The 25,914-nt window shown below is 47.0% G+C and overlaps 1 protein-coding gene across 2 annotated transcripts in view; it reads left to right on the top strand.

Annotated features, from left to right (window-relative positions):
- The window catches only part of PHAF1 (phagophore assembly factor 1), a 271,043-nt gene that overhangs the window by 131,594 nt on the left and 113,535 nt on the right, over nt 1-25,914 (top strand). For both annotated transcript variants that reach the window (XM_086947677.1, XM_086947678.1), the window contains exon 3: nt 12,846-12,929. In XM_086947677.1, the coding sequence (XP_086803803.1) occupies nt 12,846-12,929 (84 nt within the window). The remainder of the gene's footprint in view (nt 1-12,845; nt 12,930-25,914) is intronic.

The raw sequence follows: 25,914 nt of genomic DNA, 5'->3' as shown, positions 1-25,914 counted from the left end.
GGCAGGTCAGTGCAACGGGATTACATTGCCTTAGCCACGGGTGTGGTATCTGACTTGGGAGCAGACATAGTGGGGAGGTACATACCAGCTCACACTGAAGCAAGAAACACAGGCGAACTCGCACAGTTATTTGAAAAGTGTTCCTAATGAAATAAAGCAGTCTCAATCACTGGTAAGTCCTTGGCATGCCTACTCAATGGGTGGCAGTGTACTGCACTGAGATATAATACCAACTCCTCAGCAACTGTAGATTATTATATAAATGCCTTCCCTCATTCTCCGTTCCCTCATTCTTGTTCCCCTTCTCACCGCTACTCGAGGGCACCCCCGGCTGCCCAGAGAGCTGTCGATGCCACTTCCATGTCTTCTTTACCCTCCCTCCCCTCCCTTCCAGCGGAGCCAGGGACAACCTGCGACCAGCGCCCTAGAGTATGGTCAGAGCTGTGTGTCTCAGCTTATGAAGTGGACTTGGCCGTGTCCTGCCTGCTGCATGTCAGATTACTTTGTTGAGAGGTATTTTGTTGTAATTGCGAATATCTACAGTTTATTACCCACGATGGGACGCTTACTGGAAAACATTTCAATTCTGTCGCTGTTACATTTTAAACACATTCGGTTTACAGTTGTAAACATCATTGTGGGGTTAGCTCTTGTGAATTCGGACATGTCTCTTCCAAGAAGCCAGGGAGTATAACAGACTCTTCTTGACCCAGGGCCTGTGTGGCGATGTAAGGTGGTTGACTCAGGCCTGGGTGCAGGAAAGGTTTGTGGACGCTGTGCTTGTTCGCAATCCATACAACAGTTTCCTTTTAAATGTAGTTTTTGTGTCATTAAGTCTGGCTACAGACGGCTTTAAATCTTTCAAAAACAAATTCAAACAACTCTAACAAAACATACAATGATGAGCAGTACAGAGAGCCAGTGGGGTGTAGGTTAGCCCTTTTTCATCTATCGGTTACTGAGTGTTTTTAGGTCTCGCTATTCGATGCGCACCATCACCTCCACATCCACCATGACATCCACCGCCACATCCACCACCACTACATCCACCACCACATCCACTACAACCACCACCCCATCCACCACTACCACCACCACCGTATCCACCACCACATCCACCACCGCATCCACCACCACCACATCCACCGCATCCACCACCGCATCCACCACCACATCCACCACCACATCCACCACCACATCCACCATCACCACCACATCCACCATCACATCCACATCCACCATGACATCCACCACCACATCCACCACCACATCCACCGCATCCACCACCACATCCACCACCACATCCACCACCACATCCACCACTTCCACTGCATCCACCACCACCACATCCACCACCACCACATCCACCACCACCACATCCACCACCGCATCCACCACCGCATCCACCACCACATCCACCACCTCATCCACCACCTCATCCACCACACCCACCACCATCACTTTCACCACATCCACAACCACCACATCACCACCACATCCACCATCACCACCACATCCACCATCACATCCACCACCACCACATCCACCACCACCACATCCACCATCACATCCACCATCACCTCCACATCCACCATGACATCTACCGCCACATCCACCACCACATCCACCACCACCACATCCACCACCACCACATCCACCACCACCACATCCACCACCACCGCATCCACCACCACCGCATGCACCACCACCACCACCACCACACCCTCCACCACTACATCCACCACCACATCCACTACAACCACCACCCCATCCACCACTACCACCTCCACCGCATCCATCACATCCACCATCACATCCACCATCACATCCACCATCACATCCACCATCCATCCACCACCCCATCCACCACCCCATCCACCACCGCATCCACCACCGCATCCACCACCGCATCCACCACCGCATCCACCACCACATCCACCATCACCACCACATCCACCATCACATCCACCACAACATCCACCACCACATCCACCATCACATCCACAATGACATCCACCACCACATCCACCGCATCCACCACCACATCCACCACCACATCCACCACTTCCACTGCATCCACCACCACCACATCCACCACCACATCCACCACCGCATCCACCACCGCATCCACCACCACATCCACCACCTCATCCACCACCTCATCCACCACCTCATCCACCACCATCACTTCCACCACCACATCCACCACCACTTTCACCACATCCACATCCACCACCACCACATCACCACCACATCACCACCATCACCACCACATCCACCATCACATCCACCATCACATCCACCATCCCATCCACCATCACCTCCACATCCACCATGACATCCACCGCCACATCCACCACCACATCCACCACCACCGCATGCACCACCACCACCACACCCACCACCACTACATCCACCACCACATCCACTACAACCACCACCCCATCCACCACTACCACCACCACCACATCCACCACCACATCCACCACCACATCCACCACCACATCCACCACCACATCCACCACCACATCCACCACCACATCCACCACCACATCCACCACCACATCCACCACCACATCCACCATCACATCCACCATCACATCCACCATCACATCCACCACCACATCCACCATCACATCCACATCCACATCCACCATGACATCCACCACCACATCCACCACCACATCCACCGCATCCACCACCACATCCACCACTTCAACTGCATCCACCACCACCACATCCACCACCGCATCCACCACCGCATCCACCACCACATCCACCACCACATCCACCACCTCATCCACCACCATCACTTCCACCACCACATCCACCACCACTTTCACCACATCCACAACCACCACATCCACCACCACCACATCACCACCACATCACCACCACATCCACCATCACCACCACATCCACCACCACCACATCCACCATCACATCCACCATCACCTCCACATCCACCATGACATCCACCGCCACATCCACCACCACCGCATCCACCACCACCGCATGCACCACCACCACCACACCCACCACCACTACACCCACCACCACTACATCCACCACCACATCCACTACAACCACCACCCCATCCACCACTACCACCACCACCACATCCACCACCACATCCACCACCACATCCACCACCACATCCACCATCACATCCACCACCACCACCACATCCACCACCACCACATCCACCACCACCTCCACATCCACCTCCACATCCACCATGAAATCCACCGCCACATCCACCACCACATCCACCGCATCCACCACCACATCCACCACTTCCACTGCATCCACCACCACCGCATCCACCACCGCATCCACCACCGCATCCACCACCACATCCACCACCACATCCACCACCTCATCCACCACCATCACTTCCACCACCACATCCACCACCACTTTCACCACATCCACCACATCCACAACCACCACATCCACCACCACCACATCACCACCACATCACCACCACATCCACCATCACCACCACATCCACCACCACCACATCCACCATCACATCCACCATCACCTCCACATCCACCATGACATCCACCGCCACATCCACCACCACCGCATCCACCACCACCGCATGCACCACCACCACCACACCCACCACCACTACACCCACCACCACTACATCCACCACCACATCCACTACAACCACCACCCCATCCACCACTACCACCACCACCACATCCACCACCACATCCACCACCACATCCACCACCACATCCACCACCACATCCACCATCACATCCACCACCACCACCACATCCACCACCACCACATCCACCACCACCACATCCACCACCACCACATCCACCACCACCTCCACATCCACCATGAAATCCACCGCCACATCCACCACCACATCCACCACCACCACATCCACCACCACCACATCCACCACCGCCACATCCACCACCACCACTACATCCACCACCACCACATCCACCACCACCACCACCACATCCACCACCACCACCACCACATCCACCACCACCACCACCACATCCACCACCACCACCACATCCACCACCTCATCCACCACCACATCCACCACCTCATCCACCACCTCATCCACCACCTCATCCACCACCACATCCACCACCACATCCACCACCACATCCACCACCTCATCCACCACCTCATCCACCACCACATCCACCACCTCACCCACCACACCCACCACCATCACTTCCACCACCATCACTTCCACCACCACATCCACCACCACTTTCACCACATCCACAACCGCCACATCCACCACCACCACATCCACCACATCACCACCACATCCACCACCACCACATCCACCACCACCACATCCACCACATCACCACCACATCCACCACATCACCACCACATCTACCACCTCCAACACCACCAACACATCCACCACCACATCCACCCCCAAATCCACCATCTCCACCACCACCATATCCCCCAGATCCACCACCACCACATCTATATGTGTGTGGCTCTGTGTGTTTGTAGGTGCAAATGCAATGTTCTTGGATTTTCGTCACAATATCATACACTGAACATAATCTTCACACTGAACATAATCTTCACAAAAGTTATTTACAAACGTTTAAGCTATTGCCATTATAAATTACAATAACTTTTATTTAAGTATTAATTATTTACAAAATTAAAAGCCATTGGTATTTGTAATATCAATACATCTAAGTCACGTAAATACAACACACATTGCATTACAAATGCTATAGGTGTCACATTTGCCAAAGTTAAAACTATTGACATTGTAACTGACAAAGCTATTAATTTTGCTACTTTCAAAACCAACACATAAATAAAAAAAGTGTCATTTACAATACCAATAGCTCAAACTTTCCTAATGCGAGACCTATTGCATTTCCAATGCTTGTTTAGCTATGCTTTTATTACTGTTTTTAAACACTTTCATGTACATAACGTGCATGTATGTATGCATGTATTTATATAGATATGCAGATGTATATATATATGTTTATATATGTATGTATATATATATATACATATACATATATATAAATGCATGTGCATATATATATTTTTATATATAATTATGCGTAGAGAGTAGTATTTATTTTATTTTATTTATTTATTTATTTTTGGCATTTATTAAGCGCGAACAATTGCCCGCAGGCGTCTCGGCGCTGTACTGTTTTACCCTCCTATATGATCTTTGCAGTTTTTCAGAGGTTGAATAGCCAGGTTTTCAATTTCTTCCTGAAGGACAATAGATTTGGGCTTGATCTTATGGTTTGTGGGAGCATATTCCATAATCTTGGGGCGGCAGCTAAAAAACGTCTGTCTCCCCAATTGACCAGTCTAGTCCGTGGCACTACCAGGTCTTTCTGTCCTGCAGATCGTAACATTCGGGTGGGAGTGTACGGAACAAGATGGTCGCACAGGAATTTAGGCGCTTGATGGTGTAGTGCCTTGTAGACGATACATAACGTCTTAAATTTGATTCGGTTCCTAACAGGTAGCCAGTGGAGACTCCTCAAGGATTCGGATATTGGTTTGAATTTGGGAATGTTGAGGAGAAGTCTGGCTGCTGCATTTTGGATTGTTTGCAGTAGAGAGAGAGATAGAGAATAGAGAGTGAGTAGTAGAGTGAGTAGTAGAGAGAGAGTGGTAGAGTGTGAGTGGTAGCGTGTGAGTGTGGTAGCGTGTGTGTGTGTGTGTGGAGTAGAGAGTGTGTGTGTGGAGTAGAGAGTGTGTGTGTGGAGTAGAGAGTGTGTGTGTGGAGTAGAGAGTGTGTGTGTGGAGTAGAGAGTGTGTGTGTGGAGTAGAGTGTGTGTGTGGAGTAGAGTGTGTGTGTGGAGTAGAGTGTGTGTGTGGAGTAGAGTGTGTGTGTGGAGTAGAGTGTGTGTGTGGAGTAGAGTGTGTGTGTGGAGTAGAGTGTGTGTGTGGAGTAGAGAGTGTGTGTGGAGTAGAGAGTGTGTGTGGAGTAGAGAGTGTGTGTGGAGTAGAGAGTGTGTGTGGAGTAGAGAGTGTGTGTGGAGTAGAGTGTGTGTGTGGAGTAGAGAGTGTGTGTGTGGAGTAGAGTGTGTGTGTGTGGGTGTGTGGAGTAGAGTGTGTGTGTGGAGTAGAGAGTGTGTGTGTGGAGTAGAGAGTGTGTGTGTGGAGTAGAGAGTGTGTGTGTGGAGTAGAGAGTGTGTGTGTGGAGTAGAGAGTGTGTGTGTGGAGTAGAGAGTGTGTGTGTGGAGTAGTGTGTGTGTGTGTGGAGTAGAGAGCAGGAAGTGTCTTGTAGTGAGTGTGTAGTAGAGAGTGTGGTTTGAGGTTTTTTTTCGAAACTGAGTCCAACTTATACACATTTTTTGTATTTTTAGCTCTGGCCTGCGTGTGGATGGATGGAGTCTGGAAAAAGGAGTACCCTTTGAGCCCCTCTGTAAAAAAAAAAAAAAAAAAAAAAATCTGATACATTTCTTTTCAAAATAAAGAACTATTGAGGCCTCTGTGCGTGCGGTTAACCCGTGCGGTTCCTATTCAGTCAGGAAGGCATAAGCTGGGGAAAGTCTAGTTTCACCATGAATAAGTTGTAAAAGAGTTATTCGTGGGTATCAAACAGTCTTCAGTGTGTATACCTAAATCAGATGGATTAAGCTGTATTTCTTTTTGTGGACATAGCAATACTGAATAAAATTGTGACTACATTATTTTACATGGAGTGGTGGAAGGTAACGTACCCCTCGCAGTAGTTGTTGGGTGGCGTCTTGGTCAGTAAAGCCGTTTTGACGATGGTCCTCGGGGCGGGGGTGATGGGGTTTTTCCAAATTAGTGTGGAAACCTCGCCTTGGGTTTGGACACTGGCGAGAGTCTGCTGTGTGCAGATTATTTTAGAGAATACAAGCAAGCTCTAAATAGGAGGCACTAGTGACTGATTTACGGACTGAGCGCGAGAGACCTGAGTTACAAGTTTACCATTTCTGCTTCACTACATTGTGTGAAAATAGTTCACTGCTCAAGCTTCATTTTCCAGTTGTGTGAAAACAGATACCTTAAAACGAATAAACTGCAGGTAAGATACCTGTAGTGTCTAGGAATATTCCTGCATGTTTCACTTTCACGTCCTAGACCCCCCCCTCCTAGTGCCAACTTTGTTTGGTCCTGCTGTCTCTTGGAATTATTGAGCTACTTCGCTCCATAGAGGAGCGCTCTCTTAACGTTGCCTGAATTTACCGACTTCTCCTGTAGAGGGTTTGCTGCCAGCGAAGCCCACACCGGCGTTAAAATGCAGCGCTATGGGTGGATTAGGTATGCTTGTGGTGAGGGGGGAGGTGTTAAATGTGTCCTTCTAACATCTTCTGCCTTCCTCAACATCCCCGGGGGTTGGAGGGGAGGAGGGCTAAATCGTGCGGTGTGTCCGCTCTCCCAGAGCACTCCCTACTCTGGGCGCTATCTACGCATCAGGTGCTGTCTCCTCGGATCCCAGGGCTGCATTCCTGCTCCTAGCTCTGCTGGAGAGTACTCGCTCACCCTACCCTGCCTCATCCTCTCACATCGCCTGCTCTCTGCTTCGGGGAGCACCGCATTGGGCTCTATTCCGATTATATGGGCTGTGTCCACTGGAGACACCCGGAGTGACCACACCCCTGCTGGATGCCCTGGAGTGGGTTGGTTTACTGTCCCTAACCCCGGATATCCTTGCACACAAACTGCCCGTGCCAGCCTCCCCCCATAACTTCTCTCGGCTGTGGTAGAGCGCAGCCCTCTGGGCGCTATTCTTAGACAGCAAAGACTCCACTAACCACGCCGCGCTCCCGCCTGCTCCAACCCCTGCTCGGGGCTGTGGGTGAGCGTGGCTCGCTCTGTGATCCTGGATAGGGCACAGACCCCGGGCATAAGTGCCGTGCCGTGGACAGGCTGCTTTCTTAGTAGGGCACCCCAGAGTCGCCGCGCACGCGGCGTGTGCTGTGGATAAGCTTGGCACGCTGAGTGTCCCTAGATAGGGCACGGACCCTGGGCACAAGTGCCGTGCCATGGACAGGCTGCTGTATCAGAAGGACACCCCTAGAGTCGCCCACGCCAGGTGTGTGCTGTGGGTGAGCGTTGTTTAGCAGATGGAGCACGGACCCGGCTGGGTACACGTGCCATGCCGTGGACAGACTGCTGTCTCAGTAGTCGCCCCACGCCCTCTCCTGCTCCATGAGATCGGATGGCAGAGACCCATGTTCGCCATTTAGGAGGTTAATCCCGGCCCACTCAGCTCGCTATCACTTATACACAGGGCCCGCTGCTTACTGCTAACCCAGGAGACCGGTCTGTACTAGGAGGGCACGACAGATGTGTGCGTGCCCCGTCTCCACTACGAGGGCCCTGTCGTCCTGTACTGACAGGTGCATGCTTGCCCCCGCGTGCACCAGCAGACCTTTCCAGCATCTCGGTGTGCCACCGTCAGATCCCTGCACTGGCCCTGTGTGCCGCCGTCAGTTCGCTCCGGCCGCTGGGTGCCACCGTCATCAGATCCACCGTGTCTGCATTCTTCCTGGCATCACTGCCCTGCGCGGGCCAGTAGCAGCGTTCTTGGGGCCAGACTCAAAAATGTCGATACGAGGTGCTGGAGCTATTTCCGGGGAATCAATCGGTGTGCACGTTTGTGCTGCGCAGTCTAGAATCCGTGCACAGAATAGTGGTGCAATCACTTACTTGTTGGGGGCTTGGTGGAGAACTGGCGAGTTGTCTACATGTTAACAAAAACGGTTTTAGTCAACCGGCAAGTGCCCCTCCCCCGCACTTCAGGCAATTATGCCATGCAGTCCCCAGCCCCCTCCATTAAACATGGCATTGTGTGCGCAATCCTGACAGAGTGTACTGTGTTAGCCGCAAACCGCTACCAGTCCTGTATTGTCCTAAAAACATGCATGCACTCACCCACGCCGCATAGCAGGACTGTATAGTTAAAACCAGCACTAGCTTTGGTGACGTCGTCATTTTCTCTTTTTCTGCCGTCTCACTTGGACGGACTTGGCCTGACTTCCTGCTGGTGTAAAAGGTTTATTATCTTCTTTATGGGGCCATCTGTTTTGACCCATAAAGAAGATAACAAACCTTTTACGCCAGCAGGAAGTCAGGGCAGTCAGTCTAAGTGGGACAGCAGAAAGAGAGAAAACTGTACGTCATCTCAAGCTCTTTCCCAATGGCCGGCCACCGCTTAGCATGAAAGGTGACGCCGGCCAATGGTAAAGAGGGGCGGGGCTTAAACCCCGCTAGTGAATCTCCCTCAATCTCATTAGATCTTGCAAGCGAGACTGCGCATGCGCAGCCATCGCAGGCTTCGACCTAAAAAATGACCCCCACCGCTTTAAAGCTGGCCCCTATCCTATCAGCCTCCCAAGGAAACGCCCGATGCACGGTACGGCCAGTTTGCCTGGGCACATGCGTTCCAGTGTTTAACGGCTTTTCCCACTTATTAGAAGAGTAGAAAGCGAGCAGTGGTATGCCGCTTGTTACATTTCAGTGGCCGGGTTGTTTGTGGAAGATGGGTGCATCGTCACCGGAGGGTCACTTTAGCCTTTACAGCTCCTTCGTGTGGCCTGCCTGCTCAGAGAAATAGCATTTTCAGTGTCCATTTGGCTACCAACTTAAGCCATGGCCAGAGCGATATCTCTCGCCCTTTAGCCCTTGGTGACATCATGACCAGGCTAGGGACGGGCCTTTGTTAGGGCTTACAGCCCTGCTTCTTTTCAGAAGTAGTAGACGAAAAACGCAGTGAGTAAGGAATCCTCTGTTTATTTATTTTCAGCATCGAAACTGGCAGATCTTATGTCATAAAGTGCAAATCTTCACCAAAGATGGCCCGTGGGGCTGTTCATTTAATGGCCTCAAGTCATAGGGACCATGAGAAGAACACAACAGCGACCCTTAAAGAACAGTTATCCTGATAGCTGGCGGATGGCCTTTGTTGGCTCCATGTTGACACAGGTGCAGCAAATTCAAAGTTGCCTGGGGCCGCAGCCCCAGTGTGAAATGGCAAGCTCCGGATTTCGAAACACTGCAAATTATTGCGATCGCTTGATTTCAGGGTGTCTGTCCTCTTTTAGTTTAAAACATCCCTGAACACCCAGATGGTCTGTTAGTAATTCCTAACCGTTTTTTGCTAAAAAAATCAATAAACTTGAGGCAGTTTTATCTAGCAAATTAGCATTTGGTCTGTTTTCTTGTGGATAATTTTTTTCTGTCGCACGAGCCGGATGAGGAGGTAGGAGTGTGAGCACTTAGGATACTGCACTGAAGGGGGTGTTTGAGATGTAGGTCCTCGTTAAAACCAAAGCAAGGGTTTTTGGGACCTGTTGCCTTTTGCTGTGCCCCCTGCCCTGGGAATGGTACAACATTTTGTTTGTATCGGCCATCAAGCAGCCGCTGATGCTGGTGTCTTACTAGTATTGCTTTAGTGTAGCTGCCAGCCGTCCTCTTATTTATATTTTTGTTTGTTTATTTATTTATTTTCCGTGCCCATGCTGTAGCTAAATGCAATCAAGGCCAATCCAAATGATTCTTTTTGTATGCAAAATGTGTATTGGACAGGGACTGCAGTATTTATCTCCAGTGTCTGAGGAAGGACTTTTGGCATGTCATCAGGTCTGTTTGTCATCCTTGCAGCCTTTTGTGCTCCGTTTCCCACAGCACTGAAGTTTACAGTTTGCATCGAAGCTGAACAGTCCTGTTTCTTTTTTTGCCACTCATGGCTCTAGAAGAAATTACCTGCAGTTGACATGCTACTAACCCAGGTCCATCGAGTGGGTTTATCACTGGGCTGGTTTTTGTTGGGCGTGGTTGAAGTATTTGGTTGGAGGCTGAGTCTAGAATAGCACTGGGCAGGTTTCTATGGGACTTTAAAGAAGTCGGAACTCCAGATGAGTTCTAGCTTGGAGAAATTCACAAAAAATTGGTACCTAGGGGTCATTAGACATGGCCTGACTAACCTAGAGTGTCCCGGTAACTATTTTATCGATGGGGTTCTCCTGATGGACATAGTTGTGAACTTTACCTGTTAAACTACAGGTGCCAACGGAGAAGGGGCCTCCGCCTATGTACTGCTGACAGCATCCCTATCTACCAAGTCCCCCCTTCAGGTACGTACTGGTCCCCAACGAGGTTGAGACCTCAAGAGAGTCCGAAAAAGAGCAGAAGGATGGCTCCCATAACCACCATCAGACGAAAACCAAGTTCTTCACCTTCTAAAACGGACTAAAAGAACTACATCTGGATATTTTATTTGTTGTGAGTAATATATGTGCTGCTCAAACTAGGCGCTCTATGCCATTCCACCCTCCAAGAATAAGCCTTGACTCTTCGACTTTGCTATGCCATTAAAGGCAAGGCCCAAAGAGGCACTGGCAAATCAGTGGGCTTGCAGTGTTACCTGCCTCCTCTGCTTCATACAACAAAAGCAGTGCTCACGAGGTTGGGCCCATAAATAAACGAATGAATGAATGGAGAGGGGTTTACCAGTGATCAGTACGAGGTGGGGGGGGGGGTGTGTGTGGAGGTGGGCTCTGCTTCCAAAATCTGATTTAATTGTCTATTCACTGTATTGTACTGTTGATAAAACGGGGATGCATGGTTCTGAGTGATAGGGACCCTGTTTGCTGCTTAATGTATATTGTTATGATCCATTCGGTCACTATGCTAACCTGTGAAACTTTATGTAACTGCTGATGTAAAATGCTAATAAAAACCTATACACACGAAAATGGAAAGCAGTGCTTGAGATTGGGCCCATGAATGAATGGAGGGGGGGGGGGGGGGGGTTACCAGTGATCGGTACGAGATGGGGGAGGGGGGATTGGCTCCGTTTCAGAAATCTGATTTGTCTATTCACTATATTGTACTAGGACAATACTATGCTGACCTGTGATACTTTATGTAGCTGCTGAACCTGGCGTGGACAAGACACTAATGACATCTGTGTCACTTTAACCTTAGAATCAGTTCTTTTGCTGGGATTGGAATAAATGTGGAGTATGTATGAATGTGTAAGTGTGCTTGTTGGTTGATGTGTGATAAGCAGGGTTGTATTGTTTTCGTTTTGCATATATGATTGAAACTTTAGTAACACTGTGAAGCTCATGGTATTTTGCACCAAAATTTTAAATGAACTGAATTGCAAACGATATTTATGAACTTTTTGTATATACAAGAAATGATTTAAAAATAAGAAAAGAAGAAAAAAATATATATCTTTTGATACACTACAAAAAAGAAAATAAACAAAATATATAAAATGAAAGTATTGTTGTTGCCTTACCTATGTTACTAAGAAGGTCAATAGACTAATTCAATGAAACATGTTATGTAAGTAGGAACTGACCAAGGGGGAATATTTGTATGTTTATATTGTAGCTGCTGATGTAAAATGCTAGTAAAAACCTATGCACACGAAAAACAGAAAAGCAGTGCTTACGTCAAGGATTACCCTTGACATTCCGCATGCTCCAGAGAAGCCACCTGACACACAGGCACTGATAGGATCTTTGCAAAGGGCATTTTCGAGCTAAAACGCTCCCTGCTTTTAATGTAATGCCACTGAACAGACAAGACTCATGATTGATTTGCAGAATATTGGACCTGAAGTGGGATGCTGACCAGTAGATGCAGTGTCATCAGCAGATACAGATGTTCTCTGTTCATTGGCCTTGGGGACAGTGATACATATCGGGGAATGGAGCAGAGTTAGACTTGTACACCTACAAGCTGTAATAAATGCATTGCAGTTTATTCCTTTAAAAATGCCACAACTTGAGCAATATATTTTCTTATGGGAAGTAAAACCTTTGTGAAAGATAAGAGCATACTACCTTTTTGTTTTTCAGTCTCCTCTCAGCCATGACCTCATCCTCAATCTGACTCAGGACGGAATCAAACTGCTGTTCGATGCTTTCAATCAAAGGCTGAAGGTAAGAAGAACACCAGAGGCTAAAAATGTACATGGAGTGCGCAATTTTATTGACCCGTTTTACTTTCTAATATCTCTCAAATGGACTCGGGCAGAACTGGCTGCTCCGCTGGTACTGCCAGAGCCGAATATTGTTCCCGTTACCATGATCATTGGCCCCAGGGACGAGGCAGGAAAACAAGAGCCAAGAGCTAGAGAAAGTAAATAAATGAAAGGCAAACAAAGAAGCACCCCCGTCCTCCCACTACAGGAACACCGCACAACACATAAACCAAATGTGCACTGAATAAATTATGCATTCTAAGCATTGGCAAACATCATAAGAAAAATTTGTTGAATAATGTCGTCCACGTGGTAGGCATCCATTTGGCCGATATCCTGTTTGTATCACCTAGAGTAGATTCTCATAGATCTACTTTTCCTAGGATTATGTCTTGCAGACATTTTTTCTTCTGAAATCTTTTTAACCCTCTAAACAGTGTCCGGAATAGAATTGTTACCTATAAAAAAACAAGCATTTGCAATGCAATAGGTCTCGCATTAGGAAAGTTTGAGCTATTGGTATTGTAAATGACAAATACTTTATTTATGTGTTGGTTTTGAAAATAGCGAAATTAATAGCTTTGTCATTTACAATGCCAATAGTTTTAACTTTAGCAAACGTGACACCTATAGCATTCGTAATGCAATATGTGTTGTATTTACATAACTTAGATGTATTAATATTACAAATAACAATGGCTTATTTTTTTTTTAATTAATACTTAAATAAAAGTTATTGTAATTTATAATGGCAATAGCTTAAACTTTTGTAAGTAACTTTTGGGAAGATTATGTTCAGTGTATTTTATTGTGCTGAAAATCCAAGAACAGCAGTGAAATATTAACATCTTTTTGTGACATTTGTAAAAAAGCTTGAAATGTGGAGAGAACATATTAGAATCAGTTGTTGTTGAATGGTTGCACAGAGTGATGCTGTGGCCTTCAGTGGTGCTAAGTGATGCTGTGGCCTTCAGTGGTGCTGAGTGATGCTGTGGCATTCAGTGATGCTGTGGTGCTGTGGAGTGGTGGTGTGGTGCTGTGGCGTGGCATGGTGCTGTGGCGTGGAGTGGTGCTGTGGCGTGGCGTGGTGCTGTGGCGTGGAGTGGTGCTGTGGCGTGGAGTGGTGCTGTGGCGTGGAGTGGTGCTGTGGCGTGGAGTGGTGCTGTGGCGTGGAGTGGTGCTGTGGCGTGGAGTGGTGCTGTGGCGTGGAGTGGTGCTGTGGCGTGGAGTGGTGCTGTGGCGTGGAGTGGTGCTGTGGCGTGGAGTGGTGCTGTGGCGTGGAGTGGTGCTGTGGCGTGGAGTGGTGCTGTGGCGTGGAGTGGTGCTGTGGCGTGGAGTGGTGCTGTGGCGTGGAGTGGTGCTGTGGCGTGGAGTGGTGCTGTGGCGTGGAGTGGTGCTGTGGCGTGGAGTGGTGCTGTGGCGTGGAGTGGTGCTGTGGCGTGGAGTGGTGCTGTGGCGTGGAGTGGTGCTGTGGCGTGGAGTGGTGCTGTGGCGTGGAGTGGCGCTGTGGCGTGGAGTGGCGCTGTGGCGTGGAGTGGCGCTGTGGCGTGGAGTGGCGCTGTGGCGTGGAGTGGCGCTGTGGCGTGGAGTGGCGCTGTGGCGTGGAGTGGCGCTGTGGCGTGGAGTGGCGCTGTGGCGTGGAGTGGCGCTGTGGCGTGGAGTGGCGCTGTGGCGTGGAGTGGCGCTGTGGCGTGGAGTGGCGCTGTGGCGTGGAGTGGCGCTGTGGCGCGGAGGGATGCTGTGGCGCGGAGGGATGCTGTGGCGCGGAGGGATGCTGTGGCGCGGAGGGATGCTGTGGCGCGGAGGGATGCTGTGTCGCGGAGGGCTGCTGTGTCGCGGAGGGCTGCTGTGTCGCGGAGGGATGCTGTGTCGCGGAGGGATGCTGTGGCGCGGAGGGATGCTGTGGCGCTGAGGAAGGGGGTTTATTGAGAGATAGAGAGAGATATATATATAGAGAGAGGGGTTTTGAGAGAGAGAGAGAGAGAGAGAGAGAGAGAGAGCGTTGTTTAGAGAGATAGAGAGAGGTGTTTAGAGACGGAGCGAGATAGAGAGGTGTTTAGAGAGGTAGAGATGGAGAGAGATAGAGGTGTGTTGAGAAAGAGAGTGAGAGCAGTGTTTAGAGAGATTGAGAGATGTGTGTAGAGGGAGAGAGAGAGAGGTGTTTAGAGAGCCACAGTGGCGCCTGTTGTCTGTTCCCAGCTAACACTTGCTAATGGCGTCGCAAGCACTCACTGCAGCTTTGCTCCTCAGTACTACCTGCAGCGGCCCCTGGGTTTGAATTTTCGCATTGAGCGGCTCTCCAGAGTTGAAATTGTCTCAGTTAAGAAGCTAAATGTGCTGGACACGGAGATTAGTGCCAGACAAAAGGCATCATTGCGCAATGTTTTCTATTTTGTGCACAGCCTTTGTTCCACATTAATAGGGTGAAAAGTGGATACTGTCTATTGCTGATCTGAAAAGTTAGCGGGTGGGAATGGCCTCTGTGTGGAAGGGCGCAAAATAAACGTGGGCAGTGGGCGGGTGAAAGCATCCTCTAAATGGGAGGCGGGTGCAAGTAAGGACCGAGTATGAAGGGAGAGTAATTGCTAAAAACATTCACTCGTATCTATTTTGGTCCAAAAAAATATACATTATACTTTAATTACATATTTATTTTCCACATTTAGAAAATGCAAGCTTTTAAACTGCTGTGAGGGAGCAGCGGGTGGGAATAGCCTCAGGGCACTTCCAAGCGTGCTTTTATAATATCTTTTTGTGGGTGTGCTGTTGCTGCATCGTGATCTCAGCTGCGATGTTGTTACAGTCCAGGAATGCAGAGCAAATGGCTACCACTGTCTGTCTGTAAGCAGTAAGACCTATGCAGCTGACCCCTGAAGTAATCGGGCTGAAGGCTCTTAGCAGGGCAAATGGTGTGCTCCTTGGCAAATGAAATAGTTGTGTTTGGCTTTAGCAGGGTAATGTAGGTGCCCTAGGACTCCTTCTGTGTAGTGCTTTGTTTGTGTAAATCACCGGGGCAAGGAGGGGAAGTAGAAAACAAGCTCTTGGCATTGCTGTGGGGAGGGGGGGAAGAGAAATGCACGGCCTGGCGGCCGTGAAAGTGAAGTGAATAATTAGGGGAGGAGAAATGCCTGCCTGAGGCCGAGCACACGCTGGGGGAAGCTTCATATGCCAGTGGGAGGGAGGCTGATTGCTTTGATGTGGACACACAGATGGTACCTGTGGAGGAAAAGCGCGTGCTTGTTCACGTGAACTGTTGAAAATCCGCCGCGTTGGTTTGACAATTATTTTGCCCACTAAAATTCGATCCTATACCATTCCTTGCGGAATGGTATAGGCTCGACCTCTTTGTAATGTTAAAAAAGTGACCATGCTGTTATGACATGCTGGCAATGTGGCAAAAAAGTATGGACATCGATTAGAGTGTAGGAAGTGTCAGCAGACCCTACCCAAAACATATTATTGCTACACCTGGCCTACGGGGTTATGAAGGCAGGAACAGCAAGTATACCGGCGAACTAAGAAATGGGTTTACTATATGTAATTTCCCACTCCATGCTCTTCTTGTAGCCCCTCAACAGCAAGTAGGCAGCTGCATCATGGTATCGCCATGTGATGAAGTTGGGTGTTAAAGGTTACCTGGCATTTAGCTGAATCAACATAATTGAATGCTTAGCCTTCAACAGCACTTGAACCTCACCTCAGATTCTTGTTCCAGGATCATGGCTAAATATGCTTGTACTCTTCTGGAGAATGGCTCAAAGCTGCTGCTGGCGGTAGCTCTGTTGGTCAGACTGCTCTGCTTACACATGAAATGCAAGTGGCCACTGATTCTCAACATGAGCACACAGCTTAGAAAAAAGTGATGTCTAAACTCTTTGTAAAGGAAAAAGGTTGCCCATTTTGTGTTTGTTTTTGTTGTCATGTGCGTTATATTTACCCACGCTTGAAGTTGCAATGGCTATAGTATAGGACTGCGCCTTTTGCAATGCTCTTTAAGTAGTGCACATCATTGAGGCTTTTTCAAGTCATCCTATTGCTGCTAAAGAAAAGTAACCTACTTCTGAATCTTTTCCAGGCACCTGGCTATTGCTATTAAGTTATCTCATAGACTTTTGTCAGCTTTGAGATTTTTGCTGTAAGTCAGTGATGCTTAATGTTGATAAAAATAAATGTACATTTAGTACAAAATATACGGTTAGGTACCCAGTTGTTTTAAAAGTTTCCACAGAGCTAATGTTACCCAAAATGCTTGCTGCACATTTTTACATAATGATGAAATACTGAATTAATCAAGCTTAGTTTCAAACTCTTGGCCTCTGTGATGGAAATACCTTTCTGCAACAAGTACGTTGGCATTTAGCCCTGCCTCACCCATGCAACCAGTACAGCTTAGCAGGTTTGATACTACTCATTTCTAAGGATACTGACTGAAGGGGATGACATCGGTGTGTGGCAGCATAACAATCATGATACATGATGACCTGAACTCACTTGAGAAAATGTATAAACTTAAAATGTACTATTTTTACGTAGCACTTAATGCTCTCTTTTTAGCATTCTTGTCTCTTCCCAAGACAAAAAGTTGTTTTAAAACTATTTTCTCATTGTGTTTACTGTCTTTGCCTGTGGTTGTTACAGTTAAAAATTGTAGTTTTAGCCTGCCTGTAAATGCATATTTTATCACCTGTATGGTGTTTTAAACTAGTGGTTTTCCCTGCCCATGATTGCCTCCATTTAGAGTGTTGAATTGTGGGATTTGCAGTCCAACCTCTGTAGTTTGTCCCTCTCATTCCTTGGTGACAATTCAGTTTTCCCTCCACATTTCTCCTTTGCTCTGTGGCAAGATCTGTATGTTAAAACAGTGCACCCCCAGCCACCATTTTGTGTTCACAAGCCAGTGAAACCAGCCCCCCTGCCTCCCCCCCCCCCCGCAGCAACAGGGATTTTCTACATCAGAGGGTGCTTCTGTGAGCTGTTTAAACTGTGTTTTACTAGGGCCTGTGCACTTCGTTTTTATGGCCAGCAGGGGGAGTAAAGTTGTATTCAAACAGTAATGTTAGATTTCAAGTTAGTGAGGCCCTTACCTGCTAAGTCCAAAGTGTAGATTGAGCCTGTCTGTCTCCTAGGAGATTCTGAACAGGAGAAGCAGCTTCCAACTCCCTGGCCAGCAAACCTTGTCTGAGGTCGCTGGGACCTTATATGGTCTGCTAGTGGTTGGTACATGTCTACACTGATTGGTGGTTGTGTCTGGTGTTTCTATTGGATTAGGGTTAATGTCCTCATTGGTTGGGTATTTGAGGGTTCTGATTGGTTTCTGGGTCTGTGATTGAATGATTGTAGGGTTGGGGCTAGGGTTAGAATTTCTATTGGAAGTAGGGACTAGGGCTTCTTATGTTATTGGTTGTTGGGACTAGGGCTAGGTTTAGACCTTTAATTGGAAGTAGCGATTAGGACTTCTGGTCTGATTGGTTGCTGGACTAGGTGTGGGACTTAGAGTAGGGTTAGGCTTTCTATTGGAAGTAGGGACTAGGGCTACCTGTGACATTGGTTGCATGGACTTGTTTTGGGACTACTGGTAGGGCTAGTTCTTTATTGTACGTAGAGATCAGGGTTTTTGAACTAATTGGGTGCTTGGACTAGGGCTAAGATTGGCTGTGAGGTCCTGGTCTCCTATTGGTTCTATATTTTAGGGCTAGTGTTGTGATTGGATAGTGTTAGGGAAAGGGACCCCATTGGCTCTAGGGGTCACCTGATTACTAGGGCTATAAAAGGCCAGGGTTAGGGAGTCTCAGCCCGGGCGTTGAGGCGAAGGGCGGAGAGGACAAGGGCAGGTCCCTGTTTAAGCCTATTCGAGACTGGTCGGGAGTAGGGCCATAAATGCTGCCCTTTTTCTCATTTAGCAATACCCAATCCACTGAGTCTTCCCCTCCAAAACTCATTTTTACTCATCCAAAAGCCTCCTCCTATTGCTAAGACCTAAAAAAAAGAATAATAATCGTTCACTCTTTTATCCCTCCACTATCCTTTTCAATCGAAATTAACAGACTAACATGTTTACTTCTCAAATTCCATATTAAACTATACTAATATACTAACCAAATAACTGAATAACATATCGACTACTCAAATTACTTCATATTTTTTACTATACTAATTTTCAACAGTAATCCTTTATGGGTTCTGGAGTGGCGTGCTACTCGCCAGAAAAGCGCTTCAACACCCATCAGGGGTAACAAGTGCAATATGAATGCAAATCTTTCTTCCCCTTTTATCCCTCCGCTATCCTTCTCACTCCAAGTGACTATATCCACTACTGAAATTACTTCATATTTCACCATATTAATTCACCACTAATCCTTTGTAGGCTTCCTGAATAGAGTGCGTCAACATGCGCTATATAAATCCAAACCTTTGTCCTCCTCTATCCTTCTGCTATCATTCCAAATAACTGACTAACCTATCCACAACTTAAAATGTACTAGCATGTTGCACTATACTAATTCAACACTAATCCTCTATGGGTCCTGGAGTAGCGTGCTACTCGCCGAAAAAGCACTTCGAAGCCTCGTCAGGGGTAGTAAGCGCTATATAAATGCAATTACAATACAATACAATACATATTGTTGTAAGGTAGGGAAGTGGGACTGTAACTCTTATTTATACACCAAATATCTTCCCAAAGACTCTTCACTAAAGGAAGGTAATGGACATGTATGCGGGAAATCCTTCTTCTGGGTACACTATTTCTCAAATAAAGCTAAAAGTTGGTTAACGACAGGGCTATCCAACCTAATCAGATCATGTGACAAAACTTGAAATCTACATTATATATCCAGAGGAACCTCTCTGAAGTTTCTTAACATTGGCCCGTTAGCCTGAAATTGAACATCATAATGACCAGTCCGCAATGCAATCAACACTTCTAAAGCCCAGTGGATGAGATCAACAATGTGTGTTTAATGGGGCACCAGCTGTTCTAAAGTTTACCCAACTCTCTGGTGAGCAGTATGCATAATTGGGTGTGAGAATGTCTGTGAAAAGTGATGTATATATCATGGCTGAGACATAAACAGGAAGAGTTTAAGGATGTATAGTAGTTACGGTGTAAGAAGAGGTAGACATGGGGATCTGTAGCTTGACTGAGGCAAATGCAGGCCTGTGGTCTGGGATGTACTCCTGGAAAAACCTTTCCGTATACTTGTCTTTGCAAATGCTGAACACCATCGAATAAAGAGCCATGATATTTTTCACTCAGTAGAGGAGATCCTACATGATACATGGTTGTTTTGTACAGCGTTGAAAAAGAAAGTTGTGAACCTTCTCTCCCTGACCCCATGTACATCAGAAGGCAAGTCCCCAGGGACTTCCTGGTGGTGTCCACTGCTTGTAGGCAAGCTGCGGCCCAAGCTACCGGCGATGCTCCCCCCCGCCTAACAAGGAGAGCATGCATATTGTCACTGCTGGCAAAAGGGTGGCAGTCTATGCTGCCAATCATCGAAGCATTGCCAGTTCTGTGTGCCTCTTGTCACGCTATGACTGGACCCAGTGGGAGGAGATAAACACTGCAGCAGTATCTCCTTGATATGTGAATAGATTAAAAGGGGAGGGGAAAATTGTAGAGGAGGTAAAGTTGTATCTGATCTTTAGAGTCGGCTGACACAGATGCCAGAAGGGTTACTACTTCAGTTATCCTGTGCCACCACTCTTGGCTACAGATTTCCGGCTTCAAGCTAGAAGTTCAAGAACATATCTTCAACCTGCCTTTCAGAGTAGGGCACCTCTTGAGCTCACAGGTTGCTGAGATGTTGAAAAAAATAAATACGGACACAGACACAACAAAGGCCACGGGTGCCCTTCAAATTTTGATGGCCAGAAGTCCTCTTCAGAGGTAGCATGTCAGAGGGGGTCCAAGACAACCTCCCCTTATCAATCTCCGGCATACTAGTGGCAGGAACAGGCCTACCACCAGCAAGGAAGGGGGTGGTGAAAGATGCATGCAGGGTACCTTTTGGAGCAACAGCTCTAAGGAATGAGGCAGATTAACTCCCACTCAGGAAGCCTCTGCCTCCAAACATTGACTTACCCAACAAGCCCCCTGATCACTTAACACCTGTTGGTGGAGACTTCAAGGATTTATTCCCCCTGGGGGGAAATTTCCTCAGATCGGTGGTTCTAGCCGTCATCGAGCACGGCTACAGCTTCAAGCTCACCTTGACCCCACCAAACACCTTCCTCGCACACACCCTCCGTCTCAAACTCATACTACAAGAGGAGGTTCAGGTGCTCATCCTCAAAGGGGTCATAGAACCAGTTCCTCTGGAGCACCAAGGCAAAGTATTCTACTCCCTATACTTCCTTATTCCCAACAAGGATGTGAGATAAAACCAGCACGGACCCTCAAGCCCCTCAACAAGTACATCCTCTCGGGACACTTCCTCATGAACACTCTGTCGAATGTCATCCCGCTTCTGCACCAAGGCGGCTTCATGACAATACCTGACCACACCAAAATGATGCCTACTTAGACAAACCCAGCTCATCGCTACCTCCTCCACTTCTTGGTAAGTGGCCAGCATTACCAACTCAAAGTTTTACCATTCAGGAATACCACAGCACCCTGGGTGTTCACCAAATGCTTAGCTGTGGTAGCCGCCCACGTCATAAAGGGGGACATTCACATGTTCCTCTATATTAATGATTGGCTGATCAAGAGTGCAGGCAGCAGTTCCTAGCCCACACCCAGGACACCATTTTCCTTCTGCACAGCTTGGGTTTCCCCACATATGCCACTAGGTCCCATCTCCAGTATCTTCAGATAAACTATCAGAGCCTTCACCAGTGCAGAAAGGGTACAGGCAGTCAGTGCCTGCTGCCTATTTTCCAACCACATAATTAACTTACAGTCAGAATAGTGATGCGCCTCCTGTGGATAATGCCTCTTGTTTAGCCACAGTTCCCCATGCCAGGTTACACAAGCTTCTGCTGCAGGAGTGCCTTTCGGCACAGTGATCACAGACGGAAGCTCATGGGGAAGATCTATTGTTGATATAGGTCAGTGTATTGCTTCACGCTCCCAGATAATAGATAATACCACTCTCCCACACAGAGGCTCAAACACGAGGAAGCAAGAAAGACAACACCACCTGGAAAGGAATTTCACTTTATAAAATGAAGCACATCAAAGACTGTTTTCTGAATTAGGCTTGGGGTTTTATTTATGCAATGATCTCGAACAGAAAGGTGTGTAGGTAGGTAGGTAGGTAGGTAGGTAGGTAGGTAGGTAGGTAGGTGTGTGTGTGTGTGCACACAAGCAATAATAACTCACTTGGCAAATGCAACTGTTATATGCATGGATAACAATTTGAAATGAAGCACAAGCAGATAATACTGGATGTACTGCAAGAAATCAGAAAGCTATGTACACTACATCAGATGATTAACTTGGATGTGCACACAGGCAGTCACACATCACAATAACCATAATCAGAAATAAAACACCTCAGATGATCATACCCACTGGAAACTGAAGGTACACACAGACACTCCAATATCACAATGACTGTCACAGCCACTGGAAACTGAAGGTGCAAACACAGTCACGCATCACAATGGCAGCAATCAAAAACAAGATACATCACCAGTTGCAAACTTCATCATGGTCCACTCCAGACTTGTGGAATTCACAGCCGGAGTCGAGAGACTGAGCAAAACCGGGAACTGCTGCTGTCGTTCAGGGTCAAGCAATCCCAGTTTCTAAGTCCACAAACCCCAGCTTTACAATCTCAAAACACACTAGAAGGTTCCGAGAGGCGTTCCCTTTACGCCGAGGAAACTGCCTGGAATTGACCACTTTCCATGCAAGCATTCGAAAGGAAAAGGAGGTCCCATGTTCCTTCTTCATTCTCATGTGTTCCAACCTTTATCTTAATGAAGCTTCCGAAAGTCTCCTGCAGAACATTCAACAACCATCTCCAAAAAACAAAGCAACCTTGAACGTGAATAACCTAAGCAACTTGAGTAATCTGGGGGCCTGCCTGTGCACGCAAAAAGCTCAAGCAAGACAGAGTCAGAATTCAAGATGACATTAGGGCATGTCAAAGCCAATAATACGTACTTCATAATACTTCCCAATGTACAACATAATGCACATTTGAGAACCACTGCTTATAACACTACACTCTGAGACCAAGAAGTACATTCCACATTGCTCGCTCCCTCTCTCATGCTTTCAAATCCATATCCCACTCCTTCTGTTCCTGGCAAGGCTGTTCTACTCTGTGACAGCTCCCACTCTGCTAAAACTAAAAGAGATACAAAAGAAATCTTCAAGTCAATAAAGTCACATGCAGGAGAAAAATGATGTAAAATACCACAAGTCAATTAAAATCATGGTAGTCAAAGGTCATCACGTGGTTCCAAACCATAGGAGTTCCTCTAGCACTACAGCCAGTACCCTTTATGGACCCCATTCAACAAGTCACCACTACCACATATGCCTCACTTACTGGGTGGGTACATCGCCAAGACATCACGGTCTAAGGAGCATTGTCGCCTCACTATTGGGGTCTCCACATTAAGCACCTAGAACTTCTAGCCCTCCAGCTAGCCCTCAAAGCGTTACTCCTGGACATTCAGGGCAAAATAGTCCTGAAGAGCGGACAGCATAACTGCCATGTACTATCTGCACAAGCAGGGCATCACATACTCCTTGGAGCTCTTTTGGCCCTGGTGCAGCGCATTTTGGCATTTGGGGATTGAATATTGAATAAATCGCCTTTTGGAGTAGTGGAGTACCTCCCCGGGATAGACAACAACATTACAGATGTGGAATTTGAAACTTTAAAGTAAATTTACCTCAGACCAATGTAGAAATGTGCTTTAAAGTTAACATTGAAATTGCATGTCACAATAGTGATTAGAGAAAATGTGCTTTTATTAAATGTGCAGAAAGTGAAAATGCTGCTTATTTCTGCAGAAAGCTCCCATTTCTACTATTCTTTCACTGCGAGGCCTCAATATTTTCTCGATTTTTGTTCCATACCCCTTGTATAAAATTAATGCATTTTTTTCCAATAATAATTTGTTACAACTGAACTGTGGAACTTGACATCTCCCTGAAATGTGATGTTTGCTGCAAATTGTATTTCTTTCCTCCCTCACACCATATGACTTCATAACATTTTAGATAGTTTCCTCTGCCACATGCTCATAATGAATAAGTATAATAACGTAGAAAAGGCTAGCTGTAGGTTTCAATTCTATGATCTAACCAGGACATGCTAGATATTAATGTTAAATTTCATAGAGCAGTCCATTGTTACACAATGGCACACTGAGTAGCTAACAGAGTAGGCTTGCAAAGGTTCTCATGAGAACCTTCCTAGAAGTATCTTTTTGTGATACGCTGTAGCCACATTCAAATAACTACCTATCGAAATAGACGTTTACAGTGGGAATCAAGAAAGAAGACGACCGATCATTGGAAGATCCTTTCCAATTGCTTAAAAATGATTCAGCATTCATAGTTTCCAACATGTTCTGTGCTTTCTATATAGTATGTGTTCCCAGCTAGAGAGTTAAGGCATTCTATTCACCCCTACCCTACTCTGCCATGCCCCTTAGCACTTTGTTGTGCTAGCCCGAATTGACATAAGCTACTGCTAACAGTGATTTCTTTGTTTTCCTTACCCTTTGTGAGGAGACTTTCTGTCTTTATGCTGATCATAGCTGCTGCTGTTATGTATTTTAAAGGTTGCTAAAGCACGCCGTTAAGGAACTCGACTGAGTTTCCAGAGCTACTCATTATGGGGAGCTCGATCTTTTGCTCCAAATATTACTTGCTCTTTTACAAAAATAACTCTTTATGGGTTCTTGTTAGGATAGCTTAGATCCTTTAGATTAAGATGGGGGAGTAATTCCTTTATGGAACACAATGATATTTTGTATGCTTCTTCTAACTAAATGTTCTCAATATTTCAGTAAACCGTTTTATTTTACTAATCTGAATAAAAGGACAAAAATACAGACTAATCTCTTAAAGGGAAAATACATTTTTTAATGCTTCATCAAAACTCTGATAATTGACTGAACATTAAATGTTGGAAGACGATGATTATTTTAGTGACGTTTAAGTTGTGCTTCATTCTAATACAGTGGCAAAGATTCATCGACCTGAAGAGGTGTGGAAATTGGAGGTTCGCTTAGTAAGTTTAAAGTGTAGCGGTTTATAAATATTTTTATGAGATTTCCACTCTGCACAGACCTACTCAGCAGGACACATCAACAAGTTCACGAGTGGGACCTTCACCCTCAAGTCATATTCGCGTAGTTCTGCCATTTGGGTGTCCCCGACATAGTCTACTCCACCTAGAAAGAGCAAAATGCACAAACCTCACCTCCAGGTTTCACACCCTCAGTCCTTGGTCCGTATGAATGAGCTGGGTAATAACCTTTGCGTATGCTTTACCCCTCTCCCACTTCTCCCATACGTCGTAAGAAAGCTTCAGGAAACATCCCTCACCCTCATCCTGGTGGCTCCCACGTGGGTCAGGCAGCTTTGGTTCTCAACACTCCTCAAGATGTTGGCTCGCCAACAGGCTGGAGCTTCTGACACAGAAACAAGGCAGAGTCAGGCGCCCATACCAAAGGCTGCTCAATCTAGCAATATGACCCACTACATGTACTTGTTATGCCACTTTGGGGAAAACATTTGTCCATTGTTGTATTTCAACGCGCTTAGATCCTGTAAGCCTGTGTCTCAGGACATAATCTGCTATCTCGTTCCTTTACAAAAGTCAGGCCTTGCCTACAACTCTATAAGCCTTCACTTGCCCGCTATTGCTGCATACATGCAGAATTCCCAACGCTTCACTATTCAGGATCCCGGTAATCAAGGCTTTTCTAAAGAGACTTAAGAGACTTCCCACGAAGACTTCCACCTGTCC

Source organism: Lissotriton vulgaris, chromosome 12 (assembly GCF_964263255.1).
Source record: "Lissotriton vulgaris chromosome 12, aLisVul1.2, whole genome shotgun sequence".
NCBI classification, from domain to species: domain Eukaryota; kingdom Metazoa; phylum Chordata; class Amphibia; order Caudata; family Salamandridae; genus Lissotriton; species Lissotriton vulgaris.
Note: the sequence above shows the minus strand (reverse complement) of the source record. Positions and strands in the feature narration are given on the sequence as shown.